The sequence below is a fragment of the Myripristis murdjan genome, chromosome 19 (genome assembly GCF_902150065.1).
Source record: "Myripristis murdjan chromosome 19, fMyrMur1.1, whole genome shotgun sequence".
Taxonomy (NCBI): Eukaryota; Metazoa; Chordata; class Actinopteri; order Holocentriformes; family Holocentridae; genus Myripristis; species Myripristis murdjan.
Window position 1 is genome coordinate 6,349,424 of NC_043998.1, and position 20,616 is coordinate 6,370,039.

Genomic DNA, 20,616 nt, shown 5'->3' on the forward strand with positions numbered 1-20,616 from the left:
ATGCAATAAAGTATGCTGAATCAACAGGTCAAGTTTCCAATGGAGGAGAGGTATAAGCAGACAGAGACAGAAGTGCTGTGCAAATAGTTTATTGGCAGATTGACAGTAGCAGGGTATTGAATGTATACACTCGATGGTAGATCGATTTTTCAATAAGCACAGTAGATATATTCAGCATTTTTCTCTAGAGCATGATCCTTCAAAACATGGATAACTAATGATCATCAACGTAAGATGCGGATCCAAAAACCCCAATCTCACTTCTTTTAAAAGGCAAAACAAACAAAGAAACCTCTCACACACACACACACACACACACACACACACACACACACACACACACACACACACACGGAATCCAAAATAACAGGTGTACAACACTCATTAAAGTCTATACACTCGCACCACAAATAATGTGAAATCACCAAATGTATGTCCATCAGTAAATAAATTACTGATCATCATCATTCAGAAAAACACCACCATAAAGTATACTTGGTTCAATAAAGAGTTTCAGGAATGTGTTGATAGAGAGGTCTTGGTTTAGATTAGTGCTGTAAAATAGCAGAACGTGACTGTTTCTAAGTATTGGTAGGTGGAGGAATGAGAACGCACTGTCTGAAGATGCAGGCAGGGAGTGAATGACGATGCGAAGCAGACATTTTTTTTTTTGTTTTGTTTTCCCACTGTGACTCTGCTACGACCACACAAACAAACACGACTCAGGTCTAAGCCTCTACCTGTCATGCAGGCGTCTCCTAAAAAGCAGTAGAAAACATCTGTGTCTAAACAGTGATCCGTTCGGACAGGTTTGTATACATTCCACATGTCAACGTCTAAAATAACAGTACTCTGATACAGAAAAAGATTGCATTGTTTAGGCAGATTCACTACAATAAATCAAGAAAGAATCAAAGAAGTCTGAAATTTATGTTTGTCGCTCCTACTGCACACACTGACCTTTGACACCCCACCAAAAAAATCCACAAGAGCCCCAGTAGCATCACCTTAAAATAGACTTGGCTTCTCAAAACGTTTTTTTCTTTTCTTTTCTTTCTTTTCGATGACATTCAACAATGTTAATCTCCTCTGTTCTATTTGAGAAGAGAAACTAGCTGAGCCCTGCAAGTCAAAAGACGATGATAACTTTATATTTCAGAGCTGGGATGAGAAGCCGTATAATCCATACAAAGACTAAGATGAGGAGGGAAACACACACTGTTAGCCACTCAAAACCACAAACCCTGCTCCTTTTGACCAACACATAAAGCTATATGGACCAGGTAGAGAAGGCATGGTGAAGGTTAAACTACCAGCTTGATATGACTATTCAAATATACAAGTGTGTGTTTGGGCGATTTCATCAAACCCCTGTACGTTGGTTGAGGCTCAAGGTGAGGACAGGAGGAGGAGTTAACACACGAGCACTCTCTCCTTTCCATATGATCAACAGTGTCCTGGAAAAATATTGCTCCTCGTACTTTTTTTTTTTTTTTTTTTTTTTTTAGTTTTGTTACTTAAAGTGACATTGTCCCACATTGAAGAAGCCTCATTACACTTGGTCCAACTAAAACTATCTACCTATTTTAAAATCAGTCAGTTGCATGAATGATAAATAGGTGCTCCTTACTGAAAGTTTATTTAAAAAAAAAAAAAAAAAAAAGGACACTGTCTACAAAGGGAAAGAGTTGAGGGTTTGGACCTAAATACTCTCCTCTCTTTACATCATGTTTATGACAATGAAAGGTTACACAAGTCACATCACTGCCTTCCAGTTACCAGCTCACACGTGTAGCCTTAATGTGGCGTTCCCACAGCCTTCCCCCCCTCAGTGGTGGGTGTCGGCGGCCTCGTTCTGGCTGTCCTCGGCCATCTGTACCAGCTCGTTGACGGTGTGCAGCAGGCTGTAGCCGTGCTTCCTCAGCAGCCGCTGGTTGAGCCGCTGGTCTCTGAAGCCCATCTCCAGCAGCACCGCCATCATGGAAGGGTCCTGTCTGCTGGCTGGGACGACACCTCGCTGGAAAGGGAGGGGGAAAAACAGCGGGGAGATTGATCGGCATGGATGACGAGTGATGAATGACAAGATGAGCAGAAGGTTAAGAGAAGAAGAGATGAGGACATCTAAGGTTAACATCCTAGGACACCCCTGGCCTGATTCTGACACATTTTGGAGGCAATATTCTGGTGTTTAAAAACATTACACTGATTGGCCTGATGTGGACGCTATAACAAAGGTCAAAATTTCCGCCAAGCTGTAGCTGTAGCTTTATGATTACAGCGATAAAGAAATGTGTGGTCACAGACAGAGAGACTGCTGCCTATAGTATATTTCTATAACATTTCCATAGCATTATCGCGGCTTTTGCAGATGTGCATGCTACACATTACTGCCAGAGAAATTAGATTTTTTTTTTTTTTTTTTTTACATTTCCAATACAATTTGGTTACACTTCCATGTTCCAGGCCATCAGGGCTTAATGTACCATTTAACCTGCTGTCTCATTATTCAAACCAGGCCAGCAAATTAAAATCTGATTTAGATTTTAAATGCTCAAAAATGTCTGTATGACTCTGTTGCATTTGATTATGAGCTATAAGATTTGCTTTGATTATTACTAACGTTATCTATCAACAGCAAAAGTGCCAAAAAGGACAAAAAGTCACATCATTGTATTGATAGGCAGAATCTCAACTGAGGAATTTCTTAATCATGAAATCCCTATTAAGTGCCAGCTAAGTGCACAAACTGTAGGTGTAAGGGTTCCAGTGTGGGTACCTGAACTGAACAGTTGGGTCCAGTGAAGAGAGCCTTATAAGCAGACGCCGCCACAGAGAGAGCCCCCTTGACGATTCCCTCTGTGATGCCTCCTTGGCCCCTACAACAAAGAGAGGGATGTGGTCACCCTGACACAAGGAACACTGTGTTCCGGTTAGCCTTATTTTCACAAGACATGAAGAAATACCACTAAACCAGACCTGCGTGCCAAGAAGCGCACAGAATTGCTTTTGGTGTTGTCACAAGTTAAAGCCTGGTCCTGTGATGAAAGCTGCTCACTTAACTTGTTACACATAAATGCAATCAATGCAAACTTAAATGTAGGCAAATGCAAATTGCACGTCATATCTCACACTCTACTATATGTGCTATTGCACCTTGGCTGCAGAGAATTGCTGGGTCTGGGGTTGTATGTCTCAAAGGCACTGGATGCTGAGCCCGCTGATCTGGACAGACCAGATGATACTGCAGAAAAGAAAAAAAAAATTAAATAACAGCACATACATGCAAACACAAACAGTATTAGAGGAAGAATGGTGTTTTCTGCTGAATCAACAAATCCTGTGGAGCCTGAATGCTAGCACATTTCCTGTCTTCCTGCAAGGCACCAAAATGTGTTTCCTCTTTGGCCTGTACAGTGCCAACAAACGTTTAAAATATAAAACAGTTAACTCAGGTCAGTCAACAAAGAGACTCCAATAGTGACATAACAGTTAACCATCCAGTTGTAGAGCCGGAGACCCTGCAGGAGACTTTTTCTATGGACGCTGAGTAAACACCCAAAACCACTGGCAAAGATGTGGGCACCGTGTGTGTCCACTTCCTCAACAACATCACTTGATCCCGCTGTGGCTGGTGGCTGCCGTGCGGCTTCGGACTGACACTGACTGTTGACTGTGTAGAGTTGTATCTGTAATCTGCCGTCTACCGTCACTGTCGCTTTGCGCCGCATGTGATGTGTGTATCACCCTGTGTGCCACACTGTCACTGAAGCCATGTTCACATTAGAGCTAAATCTGTTTGTCACGCCACATTTTTGTCCTTAATCCAGTCAAGTTCACACTATAGGGCTTAACAATATGATAATAATATCATATTGCGATTCATCTTACATGTATTGCAATTGTGACATGATTCACAATTTTAGAAGGAATGAGAAGTTTTGCATTTTCATTTTCACTGAAAAAGCCATTAAAATGATGATGTGATTTTAGCTGGGGTCTGTAACAGCAAACAAGTTCTCTTGCATCTGGAAAATACAAGTTGCACCATAATCCTTTACAACAATAGTTTGTCAGACATTTTACCTTTACAAAAATAGTGTCACTCCAGCGTTTTAGATGTTGCATTCAACAATCCTGAAATTTTGATTACATTCTGACCAAATACTCACTGCTAGTTCTCCTGTCCTGCTGACAACAGGTAGTGATCGGTTGTCACTACCTGACTCTTGTTACTATGCAAATGAGCGTAGCTGTGTGCACTTGACATCCTGTTACTCGTTCATACATGCTAGCAGTCTCAGTCTTCTACAAATGTGAGAGTGGGTGTGTTCAGACACAGACCATAAGCAAAAGTATTTTGGAAGTACTGATTCAGATGGTGAAACTCACTATTAAGGTGGACCCCTGGTTGGTGTGGTTCATATGGTTCACAGGTAGGAGGACTGGGGTCCTCAGCCAGGTACAGTGCCTCAGACCTGAAACATGACAACCAACAATTACATCACACAAGACTGTAGCAGGCAGGTAAATCAAATGATTAAAAATAGACAATCACAAATATCTGCTCAGGTCTTGTAAGAGTTTGTAATGAATAGTAATTTAATAATAGGTTCTTGTTTCTGAACCACATCAGGATCACTTGATTCAGCAGCTGATCCAGTCTGACCTGGGTGAGTAGAGGGCAGGTGGAGGCACCAGGGGGTCAAGGGGCGGGCGTGCTGGCACCACTTCAGGGGTGAGGATGACAGCATCCAGGGTTTGGGAGGTACACAGCATTTGGTTCACGCTGCTGTGGGTGGGATGGACAGGAGGAGGCCAGGTGGTCACCGAGGAAACCACTTCGACAGCGGCCTCCTCTGCCCAACTCTCTCTCGCTGGAGCTGCTGTGCCCAGCTCGGAGTGCGACTCCTCCTTGTCTTGTACTTTCTGACCGGCTTGGGTTAGATTGGTGCCAGGTTGCGACATGGTAGAGCTGTACATGGACTCCCCCAGTGGCCGGCTGGTGTCGAAGCAGTCTGGGAGGACGATGATGTAATCATCGCAGGAGGAGACTGAGGAGGCCTGGCTGCTCACCTGAGACACAGGAGGAAAATTTGGTGCCTTTTCTGATGGGAGTGCGTGGACTGAGTAGGCTCTTTATAAAGAATTTGAGTTTTGTCTGGTTTTGTTTTGTCAAATCTGGGTCCACCTACTGAGCAATGACAATCTTATTAAGTATCTGAATGAGTATCACATAACTGTCTACAATAAAAGTTAGAAAACCTTGCACTCACCTCATCCCAGTCTTCTTCTCCTCTGGTTTCACCGTCTTCTTTCTCATCTTTAGCATTGTTTATCTCTTCAGTCTCAGCTAAAACTACCACCTCCTCCTCCTCGTTTACGTTGTGAGGGCTGATATGCGGGTTTTCATTCCCTGGAACCACCAGAAGAATTTCTAATGGAAAAAATAACAACAAAAACAACTTATTTGGTCTGATTGTGACAGTAAATGTGTCTGTCGAAGGGTATCTACTGTTTTGCTCATTATGATCATTTACAGTTCACCAGTGTGCTACCATGGAGGAAAGGACACCAGAGTAAAATGTGAAACTAATGGACAAGAGGGAAAAAGACTTGTGTTTTCAAAATGGCAGAAATGGTGAAGGCTCTTCTCTAACCTGGGCTTGTCTCCTCCTGCTGGGTGATCTGGCTGAGGCCTGGATAGGCAGGTGGACCAAAACGCTCATTTCTCATTGCACTGAGCTCCACGTTTGCGCCTTGAAATCTCCCTGTCTTCTCAACCTCCTCTGTTCTCTCAAAGCAAAAGCCAGATCCCCGGGAAACAGTGGAAAATACTAGAAGACAGACGACAAAAGACGGAGCTCAACACATCATTGTATGGCAAACCTTTGACAAAGAACTAGTAATATACAGTTTTTCTTAACAGATTTTATTTCAGGATGGCTCCTCACCTTGTGGCTTGTGGCTGCTGAGCAGGGCCCTGCGCAGGGGCTTGTGGTCGGGCGCCTCCTCCAAGGTGAGGGAGCGGATGACGGTCTCACACAGGAACTGGGCTCCACTGATCTCCTCTTCCCTCTCCTCCTCATGTGTTGCAGGCTCCAGCGGCTCCTTCTGGTGTCTCGGTTTCACTCCTGACCAAAATACAATAAACATCATGGGCTGAAGTGTAAATGATTTGGCTCAACATTTCTATAAAAAGGCTTCCAGTGAGACTACAAAGAGAAAATAACATTTAAAATTGTTTCTTCATCTGACAGGAGACCAAAGACACATTTTTCCCTGAGCTGACCGATAATATCAAATACACTGTGAAGTAAAGCACAAAACTTATTTATTTGTTCCAGGTAAGTTGTATTCCCTTTCCAGCACCTTCGTACTTCACATAGATTAAATTGCACACACACACACACACACACACCTGCAACCTGTCTAATGTAACTTCTGCATTAAACAATTAACTTCCTCTTACCAAAAAGCTTTCTGACCCCTTTGAGCTCTGTGTCTTGCTTTATCTGTGAAGTGCCAGCCTTCTCCAACACTGGTGCATCATGGGGCAGGGGGGACATGCAGGGTGTCAAATCTAGTAATGACGGGGGGAAAAAAACAAACACAACACAGGATCTGTGGTCAATGTTAATATTAGAACTAGCACTCAAACCACGACATGGTCAGGATAAGGACAAGAAGAAAGAACTGTGTCTGTTTTTTTTTCCTACAAAGGCCAAGAAAAATTCAAAGATCATATCTGAGACTTCATAGTATTCTGTTGGAGCACATGGCAAATTCAATTAACTGATTTATTGATTAAAAGTCATTATGTGTTGCTTACCAACTGGAGTGTTGTTGGGAACCTTCTCCAACTCTTGCACAATGTTTATATCCAGCAACTCAAATGACAGCAGATCCTAGAAAAACAGAGCAGATTTGGCATGTAGTGATGCTCATCTACCCTACCCTACTACTTTACACTAATAAACATTTATTATTTATACCTAATTTACAGTCTCGTGCATGTTGTGTTGTCATATATTTATGCTACTCATTATGCTTCATGTGGCAGGTAAGACAGTACTATACTGTACTGTACTAATATACATAAAACAATAAGTTATGGAAGCTAGTTCAGTGTTTTGTTGTTTTTTTTTTTGTCTGAATGTGGCCGAGTGTCGGGGCGTCCTGAGTGTGTACCTGTGCAGTGAGCAGGTCTACTGAGGGGAAGTAGTAGTCGTTGTGGATGAGGTCAACAGACATGCCAGTGCCACTGTCCCTGCACCTGTCCTCCTTCTCTTTTTCCACTGGCCTCACCTCCTCCTTCTGAAGCACATAGAGGATCGGCATGGTTAGTACTATCATCCTGTTCAACGACATTCAAGGACAGTTATGTGAGAATGTATTTTGATTAGATAAAAACATTTCAGACTCTAGAAAAGTGGTATTTTTACATTTGAAATGTTGTAACCTACACTCAGGGTACTTGACTGTGCATGTGTGTTTCCACCTCTGTGGGTGTTAAAGCACTAGGCCAGCTACTCAAGCACCCTTGACATGAACTGAAATATTTTGAGTGTTTCTTCAGTGTTACAACAAAGACGTGAGAGACCTTACAAACTAAACAGAGTTCATTTACATGCACACCAAATTCTGGATGCAGGTTCATGTCCCTAATAGGATTTTATTCAGGAGAATATATTTTGTTGTATCTTGAAAACCCTATCACATATTCATACATTAATAAAGATGACAATATTCATTATATTTATATTTAAAGATGATGAATATTACCACAAAATTAAAGACCAACCATGAAAGGGCATCTCAATACTCAAGCTGATATTATGATACCCCTACAATAACACTTAGTCCTGCAATACAAAATTTCACAGTTCTGTGCGATTTGTCTCCCTCTTGTGGCAGTATTAAATGTTAACAGAATAATACACTAGAGGCTGCGATTGTCTTTCTTCTGTTTTTTTTTTTTTGTTTTTTTTTTTCTTTGGAGAAAAACAGAGGAAAGAACTCAGAGATAATGGACTGACAGAGATATGAAACTGTCAGATAAGGTAATTAGCCATCCATGCCATAATTTTAATTGTACTATTCCAGTAGAAAATCTAGCAAAAACAATGCTACAAATCAGATGTACACCAGTACAAGAATGTTGCCATAAACACCAGCTTTCCAGTATTCACAATTGTACAAAATGCATAAAGTTTTATTGGTGAGCGATAGGCTTAATTATTACTTTTTTGGCATTAGATTGAGTGCACCAAACATTTATTTATACATAAACATTTTGTGCTATAACTTTAACCATCACAAAATGGAAATTTGAGCTTGTCCCGGCTTTGGTAAAAATGACAAGGCCTTAACATGAAGCGACAGTTAAATGGAATACTGAAGCATTGTGGAAAATAGCAGTTGAAATGAGTGTGTAAACATGTGAGCAGTAAATTTTCTTGCTAGAAAACTACAAAGGGTGTGATTAGTTAGACTTGCCAGTCTTTTGCTCTGATGACCAAATGTGTTGCCGGGGTCGACCACAATGCTGCACCAGACACGCGGGCCGAACTGAACCCCGCAGTGTGCCAGCCGCCAGTGGGAGGTGTACGTCCCCTCCATCACCGGGGCCACAAACGCCACACTGACCACGCCCACTTGCCCAGGCTGCAGCAGGGGGACCGGCACCTCCCTCTTCTCTTCCGACGCCAGGCCGAGGTTGCCCCACATGAACTTCAGCTGGGGGTACACACACGCACACGCATCCGCACACACACACACAATAGGAATACACATGTGCAGGGGACACAGACACGCACATGCAGCCAAAGTCACACAGAAGAAAATACACATGCCCAAGGGAGGGACGCACACACATACAAACAGTGACACAGACACCAATACTGAAACCAGAATACTGATTCCACTCAATGCAAACAATGAGCCGCTCAGACGGAAAAGGCATTAGATGTATTAGGCTGGGTAAGAAATCTTAGCTGGTGTTAGTCGATGCATTTGGGATAGGTAGGAAGTAGCTAATGAGCTGAGTAGTGACTCAGAGTGGAAGTGGAGCGAAGGGGCAGAGAGAGTGGAGTCTTTCCTCTCGGGGTGCATGGGGGTACCTTAGTCTCTGAGGTCCAGCTGATAGTGCCCGAGTTCCTCATCTTCCAGTATTTGATGAACTTGGTACCAGGCTCCAGACGGGTGCCGTCGGGCAGATTTTCATCCAGAAACAAGGCAGCCATAGTGGGCACCAAGGAGGTGTGCGAGACCCCGGGACCCCTAGTTTCAAGTGTACAGAGCATTGTTGAAAATAGCCCTGGTTTCTTATAAGACCCATCTCTTTTGTTCTCTACGAATCAAAAAAGCAGGACCCCAGATTTTTTTTTTTTTTTTTTTTTTTGCAGCTCAAAAGCATTTTTCTTAGAAAATCTATGAAGCAGCAGCAGCAGTTTTCACATTGTGAGGTAGTTCCAGCATTTTCCACCACCAGAGCAGCCAGCGATACACTCATACAGACTAGATAACAAAGATGGCATATTTTGATTTTTTTTTTTTCTTGGAAAAAAAAAGACTTTTTTGCATCCATGCTGAGCTAGAGGCACCCAGCACTGTCGGACGCCCTTCCGAGGTGGCGCTTACTCTGGACTGGAGGCCTGGGGGTCAGGGACCGGGGCAGGGATGGGACCTTGGGCTGGGGCTGGACCTGAGGCTGTTTCTGAGGCAGCAGCGGGGGGCAGGGCTGGGACCTGGGTGGAGGCAGAGGCCATGTTTGTCAGGTTGGCTCTGCCTGAGGTAGAGGGCCCGCTCCATTGCAGCCCCCTCTTCTCTAGTCTCAGTTTTTTCTTGATTTCCTTAACTTCGGCTCTCAGCTGCCTCCTTTCAGCTTTGAGGCGCTGTCGCTCAGCCTTGCGCACTGTCCTGTCTCCTCGCCTTGGGAACCTGGTTTGCAATGCAATCAGGAAGACCCGTTTGGTGACTATTAAAACTTTATTTGCCAAGAATAGAACACATCAACAAACATAGTTACTCAACTGCTTAAATACTGTTAGTTTTTGATCCTGCACTTTGCAGTGTTTTGTTTCAAACTTAATTCATGTTTTCCTGCATTACTCCAAATTAGCCAAGGTTAGCACCGATGGCTCCTGGTCCTCTGCAATGCTTGGCTAGCACTGCTAGAAAATCCAGTTCAACAATATAAGCAATAAAAATGTGAGATTATTTCCTTAAATCACAGAAAAAATGACTGTTTCTGTTCTTAATCTGGTGCGTTTACCTTAATTCTCCAGACATTCCATGCTCGGGGATGGAGAGAGGTGTCTTGGTTCTCACGAGGTTGTGGCTGGGATCATGGCTGTGCCTGCACATCTCACACAGGATGCAGGATGGGCACACACTGGCACAGGAGACAAAAAAACAATCGACAGTTGACAAGTTATGATAGAAATGTTGAAGCACATCTATATGAATACTCAAAACCCCCTAATAGAATACGTAAGAATAAAGGGGAGAGTAAAAACTGACAATGAATTCACAAAGGGCAAAAGGTCTAAAAGATCAATGAATGTGACTTTAACAATTCTGCTGTCACTTCTGACTCAGGTACAATTATGCAGTAGCTGCTTGTTCTTTCTTAATTTTCAGATAGAGTTTGTGAACTTTATGGAGCATCTTTCCTTTGCTGAAAGTATAACACTGCACAAGTCACTTTCTTTTATTAAAAACCTAATATCTTATTTCTCAACAGTATTTGGATGTTGGGGTGGAGGCCTACCTGCATTTGTAGGCCCCTTCAGAGGTGAGTTTGTTGCAGCTGCTGCAGTTCGGGGTGTAGCCAAGGGACCCATTAGAGGTGGAGGGGCCAGGTCTGGGTCCCATGGCACCACCACCAGCCCCAGGGGCCTCAGGGGGGCCATCAGAGGATTTATGGGTGCAACACTGGCCGGAAAAGTCATTGCACATCCTTTCCACGACCTCTTTCACCACCTCATCTTTGAACTGAAAAAGAGGAGTTTGATTCATGACGGAAGATGTGATTTACAAAAAAGGACCTACATTGCCCAATAACAACACACTGACTTTTTATTCACAAAGATGTTCAAAAAACAAAATTTATATTTCTTAGTACAACCTCACCTTCTCCATGTACGATCTGAACCAAACAGGAGGGGGCTCATCTTCTGGTTTGTTCCCCTTGTTGTCCTTTACAGTGACCTGTATAAAAATAAATACATAAATAAAAAGGTAAAAAAAAAAAAAAAAAAAGAACAAAAAGAGATTATTACAGCAACATGTGGAACACTGAATCAAATATTTGAAATATCTGAGGTGAGTCTAATTTCACTTGTATTTTCTCAAAAGTGAAAAACAAATGTACAACTCATGACATTTGTTATTTGGGCTTATTATTCACCAAAAACAAAATAAATTAGGGCAACTACATACATGAACATAAACTGATATTGGAAACGTGCTAGAAAAATGCCTCCAGGACTGAGATTTTCTGCAGCTTATTCCTGCTACACAAAAATATGGTACATCTGTATCAGTGAAATAAAAAAAGGCATCATCCGTTTGTCCCTTACAGCTTCTCTCTCGGGGGTGACCTGTGTGCCTTTGTCCACCGTCTTGACTCTGGAGGGGTACGGAGGAGCGGGTCGCAGGTCGCCCTTCAGCTCCTTCACCTCTGTCTTCAGCGGGCCGCCACAGGCCTGGCCCTTCATCTTGTAAACATTCATATGCAACTGGTTCCCCTGCTTTTCTGCACTCTGGGTGTTAGAAATACGTATGGCACATGCACCAAGGAACATCAACACAAAGCTAGATTGCACGCAAATTACAGAAACGGCATGTTACATACTCAAAAAACTTGGTATTTGTGGTTAAATCTTCTCCCAAGTTATTTGTGGACACTGACATTATTTATATAGGCTGTCAACACAGAATGTCAACAGTGTGTCTTATTTGCATTATATTTGAGATCCTGTTACATTTTGTTTTGCACCTAAAATGTCAATCCTACTCGACTTGAGCAAACATAATTTGACAACTAAGACAATTTTCACAAGTTTGGTGCTATATTTTGCATTGTCTGCGTCTCAATGTCACCATGATGAATCATAATGAATACTATTAAATTCAGCCTAACTGGGCAGTAAAGTGTTATTTTTTACTACTCTACTAAAAGAGGAAAAGACAGCAGTGCTTCAGTACCTTGATGGCTTCTTCATATTCCTCTGAAATTAAAAAAAAAAGTAAACAGTCAGTTGTTATTTGAATAATGAACAAAGGATCAAAATAACCTACTGTGTTGCAGGTTAGTCTCATTATTGTTGACTTTTGCTTACAGATTGCTTTTATCATACAGCACAGAAATACAAATCTAATGAGTTTTTTGCTTACCTTGAGTGTTTATGCAAATCTGAAACAGAAAAAAACAACTTAACATCACTCATCTCGTTTTTATCCTGGAGTTAGTCGGTGATTCTTGACAATACAAACACACAAGGCCAAATAAAAACACATTTACGAGCCTTCAAAAGGAATGACAGCATCGTGCAAACATGTACCAATTTCAAGTCCTTACCTCCTCGTTGTCCTCATCAAAGTATTTCACTTGGAAGTGATTGATCCCGAATGATGCTTTAATCTGCAATGTAGTGTCAAAAAAACTGTAGATCAGAAACATAAACATTATGATATGAAGGCATAACTTTTGCTAACAGGTGCTGGCGAAGACAAAACACTTCTGTAGCTAGCTAACTGTTGTGTAGCGATGCCTACAAATGCAACACAGAAAACTGCGGCGATTTTTCTTTCCCTTCGTATTTACAGCAAGTGTGGCGACATAGGCGGGTAGCAAAGGAGACATGAGACCCACTTTTATCGATTTAAGTGAATGTTTCGTTGTTTATACGGCTAGGCCGGCGCTGGGCCTCGGTTTTTTTTTTTTTTTTTTAACCAAACTGCGCCAGCGTTTAGCCAAGTGGCTCCGCTAACGTTAACATTAGCCACTCACCCAGGCTTCCACCGATTCCCACTCCAATTTATCCAAATCTTGAGCCAGGAATCTTTTCACATTCCCCCGGAAATTTACTTTAATAGTCACAGGGAGCCCCATGTCCGCCTTTTATGGCAAGGTAATGGCTACCATTTGCGGTGACAATGGACAATTTGATCTCTCTTGCCCTCGACTGCCTTTTCTTGTTTACATCGTCAGCTGCGTCTAGAAAAATACGATGACGCGTGTGTTTTTTTTCCCCACTGGGCGCAGGCGCACTTAGCGGGTCGTTGGTCGCACGTGGATTTCGTCATCTTTAAGCTCACAAGTGTGGCTGACAGGAGTGGGAAAAGCCACACGTTTAGAAGTGAATTTTAATGCTGTTGGGACAATCGCTCTCCGCCTATTTGATCACATAAGATGTCTTCACTGCTCAAGGTGGATAATGAAATCAAAACCAAGGTAAGAGTCGGGTGCTGAGCGGCTCGTTGGCGCTTATACGACATGTTGTTGCTGCTCGCTTGCTAGGCGGTTAGCCACATTTGCTACCATGATGTGACGGCTCAGATAAGGCCGGGCTAACGCCAGCTAACGGTGGCTAACGCCGGCTTGTTTCCCGCCTGGCGCAACAAACCTGTCAATCCGTCTGAAGGGTGCCGTGCCACACAAGTTAATCCTCACAGGGAATGAATGAAACCGTGTCGAGCCGAAGGGATAAACACCTGGCCGGTTTGCTCAGACACAAAGCGCGCAAAGACAAGGCCTGGTGAAGTTAGCCAACCTGACCAGGTTTGCTTCCACATTTGTAGATGAACCAGCAACCTCCCTTTAGCCAGAGGTGATAGGTCACATAACATGCCAGCAAATGCACATATAAATCATCATAGTTCAGCTGGAAAGCACATAAAACCAGAAGGTGAGCGCGTATATCCTTGCTGTATTAAAACGGGTCTGCTGTTTTCTTTGTGTTTTTTTAGGTTGATGCTTTCAGGGAACGGATCACTGCAGAAGTGAGTGTCATTTTCATATTTACATACATTATGAATATGGTTAACTGTCAGAGCTATGCAAAGGATTTTAAAGCAGTATGTAACCAAAATGGTGCTTCTCTTCCAGGCAGAGGACCTAGTTGCAAATTTTTTTCCAAAGAAGTTATTGGAGCTTGATCACTTTCTTAAGGTACATGTCCTTTCTTAACACCACATAGGAAAGCTGTGGCATTTTGGCAAAGTCAAAATGTGTCCAGTAAGACAAAAAAAAAAAAAAAGAGTAACAAGTGTCATTATTTTTTGTTTCAGGATCCTATCATCAATATCAGTGAACTGAAGGAGATCCACTCGGAGATAAACCTGACGGTACCAGACCCTATTTTGCTCTCAAACCTGCATGACGGACTTGAAGCGGTGAGGCTCCAGTTGCCAATGGAATTTAATTTTCCAAAAGCAATACATGACATGAGAACTGTCGGGAGCGCAGCGATGGTGCGCAATGTCCCCTAAACATGTTTTCTTTGGTTAACAGCAAAATGCCAAAAAGAGAAAGCTCGAAGATGGAAGTGCAGATGACAAGGGTGAGTATGATATTCACCACAAAGTAAAATAAATTTAAGATCCACAGTGAATCTCACCAGCTTGTTGTACAGGATAGCACAGGCACTTTGCTTCAGTACCATAGAATATGGGACATGATGTTGAAATTATTGTTTTTTGCTTCTTGTGGACATTTCCAGCGATTCACATGCACAAAACGCTCATTTGAGCAATCATTTGAGGTTTGCTATTCGAGTCCAAGAGTAGTCGATCAAATTTGGGTACCACTGATTTCATTTATATTGTAAGGCCAACACACAAAGGATGTTTTTACTGGTTTGTTGAGAGGGATGTTATAAAATGAACCACTTCAATTTTATGTTAATAATTCTGGCCTTCTTATGGTCGGAATCTAATCGTTTTAACCCCTCTTGTTGTGTTTCTCCTTGAACCCAGTGACAGGCACCAAGGTCTTCGTCATGCCCGGTGGGATGATGAAGAGCAACGCTAAGCTTGTTGATCTTATTGAGAAGGTCAAACCAGAGATCAGGACGCTCATAGAGAAATGTAACACAGTGAGTAACGTCTCGGTGGTCCCACATGCCGCTCAAAGAGAAGGGTTTGAAATCTGTTTAGGGTTAATGAGGGATGATTGATTTTAAAATGTGGTAAGAAACAAAACATTTGGCTGTATGAGGAGAACAATTTAAATTAACAGCTTCACTCTCATGCAGTAGTTTTTGGCAGCAGGGACGCTGCAGCAGCTGTGTAGTTGCTGTTGAGCAGGGCACTGAGCTCCCACATGCATGCACTCCCTCTGCATGTAAAATAACATGTTTGCATATTGTTTGAATGAGCTGGAAAGAAGACAGCAATTTGAGCGTATCCATTTTGCACCAGTGGCATCACATCACATGTCTGGTATTGTTTCTATTAACAGTATCGGTCTTCCTCTCCAGGTCAAAATGTGGGTTCAGCTGCTCATCCCCAGGATAGAGGACGGCAACAACTTCGGCGTGTCAATCCAGGAGGAGACAGTAGCTGAACTCAGAACAGTCGAGGGGGAAGCAGCATCTTACCTCGATCAGATATCAAGGTTTGTAGTCACCTTAACCACTGTGTGCACAACATGGATCAGTGCATGAAGCTGTTTGTTGTCAGCTGGCTACATTTGCATGTAGGTTGAGAATATCTCTAGTCAAAGTAATGTCCTAGCTTCTGAATCAGTTTGAGATTATACAGAATATACGCTGCTCTAACATAGGGTAGCTGCTGGCCAAAGCGTCTAGTAAGACAGAATTACCAGTCAGAGCCAAATATTTTCCTGTACTCTTTTCTTGTAGATACTACATCACAAGGGCGAAGCTGGTGTCTAAAATAGCAAAATACCCTCATGTGGTAAGTAAATGCTAAATTAACCATTATAGACTTTTATGCTATTTATGATTGCCTTGATTTCTGAAATGAAAAATCCACAAATGTTTTTTTTTTTTCTTTTTAATTTGGATATAGTGATTACCAACAAAAACAATTTAATATAAAAAGCCAAGCTTTAACTAATTGTACACCAAATCATGCACAAAGTGAGTTTTACTTACTGTAGTTGGAAGAATGGAAGCCAGGATGATGCACTTTATTATTTTATTATTTTATTTCTGTCAGGCTGCATGGACAAACATGAGGATTAAAACAGTAACTCCAAACTGAAACACATGTTTTAAGTTGTTGTGGTATTTAGCACTGTGTAGTTGGCCACTTTTGATGCCAAATATGCCACTTCTATTTATTTCACCCAATGCATCGCCCTCTAGTGGTGAAAAGGAGCAACTGACATTCTGACATTCTGTGACAGTTATCCTGAGAGATGTCATTTTGTTAAGACTTGCTTTTACCACCTTTAATTTTCAAAAAACAGATTTGCTAAGTACGGGAAATCTATTTATTTTAATGTTATTTGATCTTTAATTTTATTGGTTATTGTCATCTGAAGGAAAGTCAAATTTAATGAGCTGAAGTGCCATGTCTCAAGAACAAAATTCCTGAAAAATCTCCTAAAAACTAGACTTTTTACATCAACTGTGTAAACTGTGAAACACTGGCTGACTGTTAACTTTCAATGATGAGAAATGGAAAATGGAATGCAAGACAGAATGGTAACTCTATTTTTCTTCTTTTTTTTTAAAATAGGAGGACTATCGCCGCACAGTAACGGAGATTGATGAAAAAGAATACATCAGTCTGAAGATCATAGTTTCTGAGCTCAGAAATCAATACGTATGTCATGGTCTTCATTTCTGTTATCTAGTCAAATAAATTCCTATCATGTGTAGTCAGTTTTTCAAACACTATTTTGACACCACCCATACATACTGCTGTCAGTTTAATGAGGCAGTTTCACACTTGTGCACGATCATACTTCCAAGTTCCCATTTCGAACATGTGTGTTTCCCGTGCAGGTAACTTTACACGACATGATCCTGAAGAACATTGAGAAGATCAAGAGGCCTCGAAGCAGTAATACCGACGCATTGTACTGATGCTCGTCCAACCGTCACGACCTCCACCCCCCCATCCTTCGTCCCTGTCCGACTCTCCCATGCTGCCATGCTGTCGAGCTAGCCTGGCCCTGGTCTACAGGAGTAGCGCTAGACATTCACCCACTCAGATACAATCGATACAACCCAGTACAAAACCATAGCCTCAGTAGATAGAAACCGGGCACATCATCATCATCTTTTCCTTTTTTTTTTTTTTTTTTTTTCTTTTTTGGTTCTTTTGTTTTAATTGTAAAATATTGTCCTTGTTTTAAACCCTTTTGAAGACATTATTATTAATCTCTCAGTCAATGGAGAGATAGGTCCTAGACAAAAAAAGCGCTATGTATTTTTTAAATTTAATTAAAAACGTTTTGTCCTTGGATCTTTTGTGAAATGGTTTCATTTCTAGCTCTGTCTGTGTGAAATTCAGGGCAACTTGTTTTGTGTGAAGATGCCTGCTGCTGCAGTGAATGTGCTGTTTTTGGTTTGTTTATTTAGCCTTGAGGCCCCGGTTGCCTCATTAGGAAGGTCTTTCATGGGCCAATCATCAAGAAAGCTCTTTTTAGTAACCTTATACACTTATACATTTTATAGTAGTAATAAATGAGCGTCCAATTTTTATGCCGAATATTAGGCTGGTTTTAGGGTCCACAGTCTTAAAGGGTATCAAAGAAAGTTCATAATTCACCAAAGCATCTCTGATGTTCTGAAGGATTTATCCTAATGAATAAAAACCTTTGTAATAAGAGACTTTGCATTTTTTGGACATGAATGTTTTAGGTTATTTGGCCATTGGGCTAAGGTCAGACATCTTTATGACCTACACAGTTTATGGTGACCATGCATTCTGTTGGAATACAGTATGAAATACATTGCATGAAATACAGTACAGCTGTATTGTTGGACTTGACTGAACGATTTCATAGAAAAATACTTCCTCTGTTGTCCTGCAGGTGTCACTCTGGCATTTGCCTACATATTCTGTGCATCATAAACATACCCTTAAATTGCGTTTTTCCACACTGGAGTTCTTCAAAGGCGCATGGATGACTGACTCTCCTCAACAGACTTACATCACTCAACCAAAAACATGGCAACATTGACTTAAGTGCTTAGAGAAACAACATGGTGAAAAGATAATGTGGGCATTGTCTTTAAATATTCAATTTTTATTAGTGTGTGAAGAGGGCTGGTTGCTGCTGTCACTCTGTCACCAGTGAAGGACAGCTACTATAGCTGTGGTGGCAGCCCACTGCATGTCAGTCAAAATAGATAAATGTATTTTTCATATTACATAAACCAAAGGCATGCTTTACCTTACTCTGCAAGGAATGCTCCAGTTGTTGAGGCTATCCAAATGAAATTGAAATGAACCCCCTTGAATTCATGCCTGTGCCAGTCGTGTGATCTTATACCTCATAGCCCATAGAGAACACAGATTAGAGTTTGGGTTGTTTTTTTGAGATTGGGCTGTGACATAAACTCTGTTTTGCAGGTTAATTTTCCACTTTTATTCACTTCTTGAAAAGGCCCAACATATTTTTTTACCTGCACTACGTTGACCTTTTATGTTCAAAGAAAGGAATGAAGAAAAAGTTCAGTTGTGATGACTGTGTAGGATTGCTCAATATTCCTGATGACACACACACACACACACACACACACACACACACACACACACACACACACACACACACACACACACACACACAAACATATGCATGTTGACAAAATCCCACTGAGAGCTCTGTGGATGCTTTTCTGTCTCAGAGCAGGCTGTTCTCTTTTCTTGCTGTATCTCATTGTGCCTCCCCGCTTTCTCCCTCTGTCTTTACTCTCACTGACACACACCTCCAGTGTGTATCAGTGTATCCTCCCCACATACAGCAACACTATATAGATACGGCTTTCAGTAGATAAGCACCGGAAAAGAGTAATGAGGGCTTTCACAGATAAGATGGTGAAAAAAGGAGGCTTGGGATTTGCTGGTGGGAAATAACACAAGGCCGTGACTGTTATGTCATCTGGAGGATTCTGCAGGCATGTTTTTAGTGGAGGGAAAACCAACCAATCCTCACGTTAGCCACCATTTCACTTGTAGTACATTGCTAACCCACCTGCTGAGCTAACAGAAATCTTAAGATGAAGAAGGGTTTTTAGGGAAAAAAAAAAAAAAGAAGAAAAAAAGAATTTGCTATTTGTCTGATAATCACAGAAAATTATTCTATTCACCAATAAGATTGTGAACAAAGGATTCTGAATTTGTTTCAGTGTGTTTTTTTTTTAGTGTAAAAAATTAAATGTAAATAATGATACTAATAATAATCATCAACATCATCATTGTGGCACATCATGTGGCACATCATCATGCATATGAAAAAGAACATGGAAGAAAAAGAGGAAAAACAAAAAACATCCAGTTCATACTTTTTTGATTCATCCCTTCCTCACTCTCCACAGTGGGCCATAGACTTACTACATGTACACATCACATTTATTATCTAATTAGTATACCAGCAGAGGGGTGTTTGTTACGTATTGAGAGTCAGCTCTGATTGGTGTTAACATTTCACAGAGTGGGTGAAGTTCTTTTAAAAAGGTGCCTGAGGACTGTGCTGTGTTGGTGTCAACGTTAAAGGGCACACGTGTTGTCTGCGCCACTTTCTGCCCCTTGACCCGTCATTCTCTTTTGAAAGCTCCGTGGCTGTGGTGAAAGACTGAGCGTCAGTCTGCGGGACGGAGGAGTGGATAGAGCATGGTCTAGTTAATATTTAATGCTTGTTCCTGCCAGAGAATTAATCAGTATCGTTGTGAGATATGCCGTGAAAACCAGTCGGACAGCTGATACCTCAAAAATAAGCACTCTTTAAAACAAGCAAATGTCAGTAAAAACTGTTTATTGAAAGCCAAAACAGTGCTTTTCTCTCATCATGTCACCATCACTTAGTATAAAAAGTTGAGTGTTTCTGCGTCTTGGGTCCAAAAAAAAAAAAAAAAAAGTATATATATATATATATATATATATATATGTATATATATATATATATATATATATATATATATGTATATATATATATATATATATATATATATACACACACACTTTAAAAGTTCTTTTTTCTTTCTTCTGGTATCTAAGTTTGTTTCTTTCTTCTGGTATCTAAGTTTGTTAAAACAGTATTATTCTATTTGGCAGAAGGATATAGCAGCTATAGTACAGAAATATTTTTTTAAAAAATCATCACAAAGACTAAATGTAACTGGTAAATCAGACATTGTACTGGTACTTGACAGGAGATGGCTGCTCTAATTTGTCACTATACAGGCACCATGGTTTGGGGCATGTTAGGCAGCTTTTACACTGGTGTTGTCAGTGAAAAGGGCACACCAGCAAAGTGAATGTTTTTTTTTTCTTCTTGCCCTGAGAGAAGAGGCCTAACTTTAAAAAAACAGGGTAGTGGGGGAAGAAAGGTCTTACAGGCCAGACAGACAAAAAGTACAACCTTAATCTGGTTTACAAAGGGATCAATAGGTTGTACGTGTAAAAAGACCC

At 41.4% G+C, this 20,616-nt stretch overlaps 2 protein-coding genes across 2 annotated transcripts; one reads left to right on the top strand and one right to left on the bottom strand.

Annotated features, from left to right (window-relative positions):
* Positions 1-73: 73 nt before the first annotated feature.
* Positions 74-13,233, bottom strand: nbr1a (NBR1 autophagy cargo receptor a). Its single transcript, XM_030077390.1, has 22 exons — positions 13,016-13,233; positions 12,584-12,646; positions 12,400-12,418; positions 12,211-12,233; positions 11,583-11,765; positions 11,134-11,211; positions 10,772-10,995; positions 10,274-10,393; positions 9,640-9,939; positions 9,120-9,279; positions 8,497-8,736; positions 7,189-7,314; positions 6,830-6,905; positions 6,470-6,580; positions 5,952-6,131; positions 5,658-5,834; positions 5,274-5,434; positions 4,667-5,073; positions 4,390-4,475; positions 3,154-3,241; positions 2,777-2,876; positions 74-2,017 (listed from the first exon to the last, which is right to left on the bottom strand). The coding sequence occupies exons 1-22, from the start codon at positions 13,115-13,117 to the stop codon at positions 1,829-1,831; spliced, it is 3,213 nt and encodes a 1,070-aa protein (XP_029933250.1). The 5' UTR covers positions 13,118-13,233; the 3' UTR covers positions 74-1,828.
* Positions 13,234-13,283: 50 nt separating this feature from the next.
* psme3 (proteasome activator subunit 3) lies at positions 13,284-17,445 on the top strand. The gene is made up of 10 exons (XM_030077392.1): positions 13,284-13,459; positions 13,975-14,007; positions 14,114-14,176; positions 14,296-14,400; positions 14,519-14,567; positions 14,983-15,101; positions 15,486-15,622; positions 15,870-15,924; positions 16,714-16,800; positions 16,983-17,445. Exons 1-10 carry the CDS (start codon positions 13,418-13,420, stop codon positions 17,061-17,063), a joined length of 771 nt encoding a protein of 256 aa, XP_029933252.1. The 5' UTR covers positions 13,284-13,417; the 3' UTR covers positions 17,064-17,445.
* The last annotated feature ends 3,171 nt before the right edge of the window (positions 17,446-20,616 follow it).